We start from the raw sequence: 7,661 nt of genomic DNA on the forward strand, positions 1-7,661 counted from the left end.
ATTGGCAAAATCACCAGTACACTCGCACGCGTATACACCATACACGGACACATACCCCATGTGGTAGTTTGAATGTGAATGGGCCCCATAATCTCATAGGGAGTAGCACCATTAGGAGCCACACTATTAGGTGTGGCTATGTTGGAGTAGGTATGGCCTTGTTGGAGGAGGTGTGTCACTGTGGGGGCGGGCTTGTGGGTTTCCTATCCTCAGGACACCACCCAGTGTCTCAGTCGACTTCCTGTTGCCTTCTGATCAAGATGTAGCCAGCACCATACCTACTTGCATGCCACTATGCTCCCCGCCATGATGAGAATGAACTGACCCTCTGAAACTGTAAGCCAGCCGCCCCAATTAAATGTTTTCCTTAGAAGAGTTGCTGTGGTCATGGAGTCTCTTCACAGCAATAGAAACCCTAACTAAGACAGACCATATACACACAGTAACAACAGAAAAACGTATTTTGGTCACGTACTAAATTAAAATGACCTCTCACCTGGTCATTGTCAGTCTCCTGAACGAAAAAGGCTTCTCCATTGTCTCCCAGCTTCATGTGCAAATCCACAGACTCCCCGTTGATCTCTATGTCCACCTGAAGGGAGGACACAGAGAAGGACACAGTGAACACCCCTGAAAGCTGACACCTCAAGTCTCAGTAGGTGTCCCTCATCCAAATACACCTGCCCTGAGCACTGGGAAGGGAGGAGGGAGGGAACTTGGGTTTCTAAATGTGCATACTGGTCCTTTTTAATGCTACCATTGCTGTTTTAGACCCTTCCATTCCCCACCAATGTGCACCCTTCCCCTCTCCTGGAGGATGAGAGAGGCTTGTGACTGACACCCAACCACAGGACTTCAAAACAATGTCATAAAAACATCATGTACCCCAGGCTTGTGACTGATGTCCACCAGCAGAATGCAGTACAAGTCACTCCATTGGACTTTGGGGAAAACAGCTCATAAAAACACCATGCTCACCTAGTTTCCCGTGAGCAGCCGCCATGCAGTAAGGGAGCCAGATCACGTGGAAGGACTCTGCCTGGCAGCCTTAGCTGAGAACACAGAACCAGCCCCCAGGCACAGGAGGGAGTGGGCGCTCCCCTGCTTTGCAGCGCCATGCCCCTCTGCCCTGGCCTGTTCTGCCTTGAGCCTCTGACTTTGATAAGCAGGGGTGTGCCTGTCATCTTGGAGTAACTGACACCACACTAGTAAATGGAACAAGGGGACCGTTGGTGAGCGTTAAATTATGTTGAGTGTGAGAGCTCAGGAGGGGGGGAGGGGGGGGGAGAGCAACCCTCATGCTGCTGTTCTCTGTGGAGAGGGTGTCCAGGCCTCACCACTTTCTCCCGGGAACGCAGAACACCCATCTTCCCGAAGCGGACGTGGAAAGGAGAGCACTGCAGACTGCCATTGGGCTGGCGGACCACGATGATGTCGATGCATCCCGACAGCGTGGCAGGGTTCAGTCCCTTGTAGAGCTCCTTCACGGTCACAAACACCTGGCCAGCCAGCTGCCCCACGTAATTCATTGTCTGAACCTGGGGGACAAGACACAGCATTCAAGTTCACAAAGGCTCCAACTCAGCACTTCTCCACATCAGGGATGTAGTAGTGTACACATACTTTAACGTTTGCCCACATCACTTTGTCTCTGGAATGTTCTCCACAACACCCCTGCATTGGCCCCTTTCTCCCACTCCATCAAGAAGCCTGGCATTCTTCCCACCACAGGGTCCAGCACAGTAAGGCCCAAAAGTCCTAACGGGGGTACCACTGGGCTTAGTCCATACATCCCAGGACGACTATGAATGTGACCTCACACATTTGTTTGGCAATGTTGTCTCCTTGGGACCCTGGAGTAAAGAAAATGCTTCACTTGTGTGACTAATGGGAGACAGTGCCTCCTAGGGATCCAGGAGACGTGACCACGCAGATCACTGTTACGTAAGCCCTCCTCGTTCTTCCATTCCCAGGCCTTCCATGCCCTGATGCTCCCTGGGCCTCAGACAGGGAGCATCTATGTCCCAATTAGTGCCAAGCACTTAGCACACCCTTATTCTCAACACTTTGACAAGTTATGAGCCCCGCCCCCCCCATCTTGACCAGTGCTCACAGCTGAAAGGTGTCCCTGACCAAGTCTGAGAGCTGCGATTGCCCCTGTGGGTAAACATGAACTGCTCAGGGGCTGGCAAGATGGCTCCGCTGGTTAAGCCTCACATGGAGGAATGGGAACCAATCGCTCTACATTCACAGTGGCACCCACGCCCACACACACAAAGTAATGTCATAAACATGACTATTTAAAAGGCAGCTTAATTATGCTTCCATTTGGCAAAACATCAGTCATAGATTCCCCCCATTGGGCCTGTGACAGCCCTGGCCATAGCTCTTGACCAGTTAGTTCTACAGTGTTAGGCGTGCATCCCCTCCCATGGAGCAGACTTCAGATTCAATCAGGATGCAGCTGGTTTCCTCTCAAACATGCCCACTGCTGCACCACGGGCATCTCTGACAAGGCGGGTCGGCATTGCAGCCCACAGGGTCTGTGGTCCAGTGTGACAGATGTCCACTTTTCTCCTCCACCAGTCACCCTGCCTCACATTCTGACACTAAGCCTGCTAGGCAACAGGGAGGCAATGGCTCTCATCAGCTTCCGTCTAGTCCCTGCCTGCCCAAACCATGGCAACCCCAGGGACAGGTATGTTAAGCATTTGCCCAGCCAGTCGCCCACTTGCCATGCTCGGCAAACATTTGGGGCTTCCACCCTACGGGCCTGGCAGTATAACACGTACAAAAGACACCGTCCCTGGTGTAGGCTTGTGGGAAAGGATGAATACAGCTGTAACCAAAAAATAAACCAGCTGGTTTCCTCTCCTGTATTGGCATTCTTCCCACCACAGGGTCCAGCACAGAATGCACAGCCCTGTAATCCCAACACACGGGGGTTCCAGGAGGAGCATCAGGTTTTCATGTAGCCAGCCTGTGCTACATGTGATCCTGCCTCAGAAAACAAATTCAAACAAAAAACAGAGAGGTAGAGGGCCCAAAAAGACCTTCAATTTTAAAACCACAATGGTCACCCTCACATTAAGCTTGAAATTTTAACTTTTGCTGTACCTAGCAAAAGAGGAAGCATTTTAAGGGTGTTTTTGCACAATTTCTATTATGTCTCCTATCCCTGCACCTCACAAGAACCCTGTGGGTAGGAGGCCTTTCACAGGGGGACCAAGAAATAGGTCCCAGTGTCACAAAGCCAATGGCCATGACCACAAGCTTGGCATCAAGGCCAGAAGCAGGCTCACTGGATGATGAATCAACTCTATTCTGGTTCAGTGAAGGCCCCTGTGATGTCTACCGTGGCCTCTCCTAATTCCTCCCTGCTCCTACAGGGTCTGAGCTTATGGCTGAGCAACAGACCAAGCAAGCTCTCTGGCTGGGAAGTCCCAGCCCATGCCAGCTGAGACCCACTCTGAGTCTTTCCTTGCTATGAAGCAAACACAGCTCTCACTTCAAATGCAGTAAGAAGTGGTTTATTCTAAAGCAAATACAGGTGAGCACTGCCCCAAAACACAGATTCTGAATGCCCTAAATCATGGGTGCCACCATTAGTTGCATGGGACTGTATCAGTCACAGGACAAAGAAAATCATACATCAAGCTATTTACCTAATAATTGGCAGGGACCACATAAGCAGGGTATACAATAGAGAAAACTGCTACAGGTTTCCAGTGTATTCTAATGACATCCTTAACTTCTGAACTGGTGGAAGCCAGCAGAAGACCTTTGCAAGATACTGATAGTCCAAAGGAAGTTAGATCAGTGTGGTATGTTGCATGAGAAATCTCCCCCACAGTCTGAGCATCTGGACACTTGGTCCCCAGTTGGTGGCCCAGTTTTGGAGAGCCATAAGTGATAGGGCCATGCCAGAAGTAGGTTGCTGGGGTGGGCTTAAAAGCCTCCGTCACTTCCAGTTCACTCTGCTTCCCGCTTGCATTTGACAGTGTGAACCCTCAGCTTCCTGCCCCTGTTTGCTGCCATACTCCATACAGTGAGGACTCTGTTCCCCCTGGGTCCAGAGACCAAAGTAAAGCCTTCCTTCTATAATCATCTTGGTCATGGTAAGGTGAGGAACACAGTCAGACAAAGGTGTGGACAGTGAATGGCTGTTTAGAAAACAAAGTATAAAAGCAGCTCAAGCTAATTCAGCTCTGGATCTGCAAGATTCTAACTCTCCACAATTGGCTAACAGTTTGGCCTTCTAGAATCTTTAATGCTGGGTGTGTATCTTTGGGGTGGGGGCTTCAGTTTACATTGCACAGGAAAGAAAAAGGTTTGAGAGTTGGGGGCAGTTAGCAGATCTCAGCATCCCAGCTTCCCAGGTTCAAATGAGTGTGCTCAGAGTCCCAAATGCCTGGAGGCCCAATTCCAATTCTAACTGGCCAGAGATAAGGGACACTCTCCCTCTCCGTTTAGCACCCCAGAGGCACCCCTCATCACCAATGCTCACGGCTGCTCTGCCCTGTGACCTCAAGAAAGCAACCCTCCCAGGCACAGGAACGTAGAGCAGAAGAGTCCAAGCTGGAAGGAGCCTGTCACTTCGGTGCTCCAACAGGTTCTTTCTAATGGGAAACACCTAGAATAGGCAGAGTTCCCCTGTGAACAACCCCGAGAACTCACCCCCTGGGTAACCATGCACTGTCTGAGCAAAGAGCAAGGCTAGTGTATTTTCTTACTGCAAATAGCCAGAAGCAGCTGTCTGTTGGAAGCCTCTGTAGATGTTAAAAGGTTCTCTGTGTGGGCACCAGGACACTGTTCTTAAGCCCCACTGGACAACAGTCTTCTTGGAATTAATTATCCATAATATCTAGACCCAGGGGCTGCCTAGACAACCCCATACTAAGCTAATAATAATAATAATAATAATAATAATAATAATCACTGCCTCCACAACCTCATGAAGTTGACTGCCATTAACCAGAATACAGGCAATATTGTCAGGTAGGTGGGGGAACTGGGGGCCTTGTGTGCTGTTGGGGGGAAGGGGAAAATGGTGCAGCTACCTGAAAACCAGGGCGGCAATTCGCTGAAAATGAAAAACCCTACAATCCAGCAATTCAATGTCAAGGTGTATCATCTAAAGAACTGGAATCAGGGTCATGAGAAGATATGTGTACATTCATGTTCACCACATCCAAAAGGAAGAATCGACCCCGACATCCATCGGCAGAGAGACAGCATGTGGAATGATGGGAAAATGATGGAGGCTGAGGAGGTGGCGTGGAGGATAAAGCACTTGCTATGCAGGAGTGAGGGGTAGAATTCAGATCCACAAGGCCCACATGAAGTCAGTTAGGCAGGGTGGTACACCTGTAACCAGAGCGTAGGAGGCAGGGAAAGGGGTCCCCAAGGCAAGCTGGCTCGAACCCAGGACTTTGTGCTTTCCAGACAAACGCTGTACCAGCTGAGCTGCATCTCCAGCCCTTAAGTCATTTAAAGTGTGCCACCCAGTGCAGCAATCACCACACTGCCCCAGCACTGCATAAAGCCAGGTACAATGGTGAAGTCTGCAATCCCAGTACTGGGGAGGTAAAGGCAGGAAAATCAGAAGTTTAGGGTCATCCTCTGCTACAATTCAAGTTCAAGGCCAGCCTGGGCTACCTGAGATCTCTGCCTCAAAAACATAAGTAAAAGACCTGTGGTGCAAGGCATAGTTCCACCCCAGGAGGCATGTGACCAACAGTGGCCTTTAATAAGGTAATCTAAGGCAGGTCCTCTCAGGCACCCACTGGGCTGAAATCAGGTAAGGTGGTAGAAATGGCTCTTTCTCTACCCCCACACCAGGGTCTCTTCTCAATAAACACTGCGCAATTTTTCTTTTAAAAGTTCTACAGCTCAAACCATGAGACGCAAAGTCCCAGGTTTCACTTCCTTCAGCTGCCCTGGCATTGAAAAGCTCAAGGAAGAAGCTAATTCGATTAGCCTGAAGATAAGCAGCCAGAGCAACCCTGCCAGGGCAAAGGTGCCTCCCGGGGCCGTAATCTCATTACCGCCATGGTGCCATAGCTGCCTTGAAAGGAGACAGACAGGGAGAGGTTTAGTCTGAAGAAAGCCTCTGGAAAACTCCTGGGTGAGAAAGATCAAAACCAGAGAGAACAAAGCAGACACTCAAATCTCAGGTGGACCAGCTGGAAGACGCTGGCCACCGAAGCCTTTCCAGGCTGCGGGCTTTTATCTTGAAATGTGGCAAAATACTGCACCTGGCAGGACTGAACAAGCTGAGGACAGGATTTTTTTTTTTTTAACAAACACCACCTGTCTCTTGTACGCCAGCCTAGGCATTAGTTGTCCGTTTCTCCATTTCCTGCCTCCACACTAAGTTCTCTTCTGTAGGCTAAATGCCTTTGGCCACTGTGCTTAAAGATGACTTCTGGTCCCTTTTGCCACTGGGCTATGCTCTTCCAAACAAGAGAGCCAGCCTCCTTGGGGCTGCAGTGTTTCTGGCTCAGACGTATTTTGAAGAACTTAACCAGGTCTTAGAAGATCTTCTGACTACCCTGGGATTCTCTAGAGCAATGGTTCTCAACCTTCCTAACACTGCAACCCTTTAACACAGTTCCTCTTGTAGTGATCCCTGACCATAAGATTATTTTCGCTGCTTCATTATAAGTTTGCCCCTTATAATGAATCATAACGTAAATCTGATATGCAGGGTATCTGATACGCGACTCTCTGAAAGGGCCATTGGACCACCCAAAGGGGATGTGGCTCACAGGCTGAGAACCACAGGTAATGCAAACCAGGACTTTGTGGGACTCTGGAGTCACAGAACAATGGACTCTTTTCCTTCTTAGATGTGGCCGCTTCTGGGTTGGCATTCTGAACCATCACTAAGGTCTCTGAAACGCCATCTCAGGGTAAGAACTTCCTAGATGGATGTGGAGCTCGTGTGGGGAAAGGAACCCCACTACTTCAAGGCCCCAACCTGAAACTGGAGGCCACCACCCTCCCCCACATCAACACTGGCATTCCGCAGGTGCTTGGCAAAGCCACCACCCCAGCCTCAAACTGTCCCAGACATGGCCTAGAGACATACATCATCAAACAGTGCCACGAGTCTCATCTAATTATGACACTAGGAAAGTCTACATTTCGTTCAGACTTGTTAGAATCCATCAGCAGGCTTCATGAACCTGCCAAGAAATGCTGTTCCCCTGACCGTTTTTTTTAATCTGCCAAAATTCCAAAGTCCCACGATAGCTCTCCTAACCCCACAACTTTATTAGTGCAATTCCACCACCTGGAATATTAGTATCATTTGAGGGTGGCCTCAGATCTGCACCATTGAATGATGGAGGTGGGTCTTGTAGGCCCATAATATCCAGAGAGGCAGGGGGATCTCTGTGAGTTCAAGGCTGGCCAGGCTGTGGTGGCGCGAATGCCTTTAATCCCAGCACTCGGGAGGCAGAGACAAGCGGATCTCTGAGTTTGAGGCCAACCTGGTCTACAAGAGCTAGTTCCAAGACAGGCTCCAAAACCACAGAGACCACCACCGGCAGGAACCAGTCGTTGCAGGTAAGAGAAAAAATTTTCTTTTATAATTAAAATGTCTGAACACGTTACCATTCAAGAATTTAACAGTTTTTTTAATTGTACCATGTGGG

General features: G+C 49.5%; 1 protein-coding gene across 4 annotated transcripts in view; it reads right to left on the bottom strand.

Moving 5' to 3' along the window:
- Positions 1-7,661, bottom strand: part of Lpin1 (lipin 1) — a 122,240-nt gene that overhangs the window by 46,112 nt on the left and 68,467 nt on the right. For all 4 annotated transcript variants that reach the window (XM_050141817.1, XM_050141816.1, XM_050141815.1 and 1 more), the window contains 2 exons: positions 1,338-1,538; positions 497-592 (listed from right to left, as the gene is read on the bottom strand). In XM_050141817.1, coding sequence (XP_049997774.1) covers positions 497-592; positions 1,338-1,538 — 297 coding nt within the window. The remainder of the gene's footprint in view (positions 1-496; positions 593-1,337; positions 1,539-7,661) is intronic.

Source organism: Alexandromys fortis, unplaced genomic scaffold (assembly GCF_014885135.2).
Source record: "Alexandromys fortis isolate MF-2015 unplaced genomic scaffold, M_Fortis_MF-2015_v1.1 scaffold_30, whole genome shotgun sequence".
NCBI lineage: Eukaryota > Metazoa > Chordata > Mammalia > Rodentia > Cricetidae > Alexandromys > Alexandromys fortis.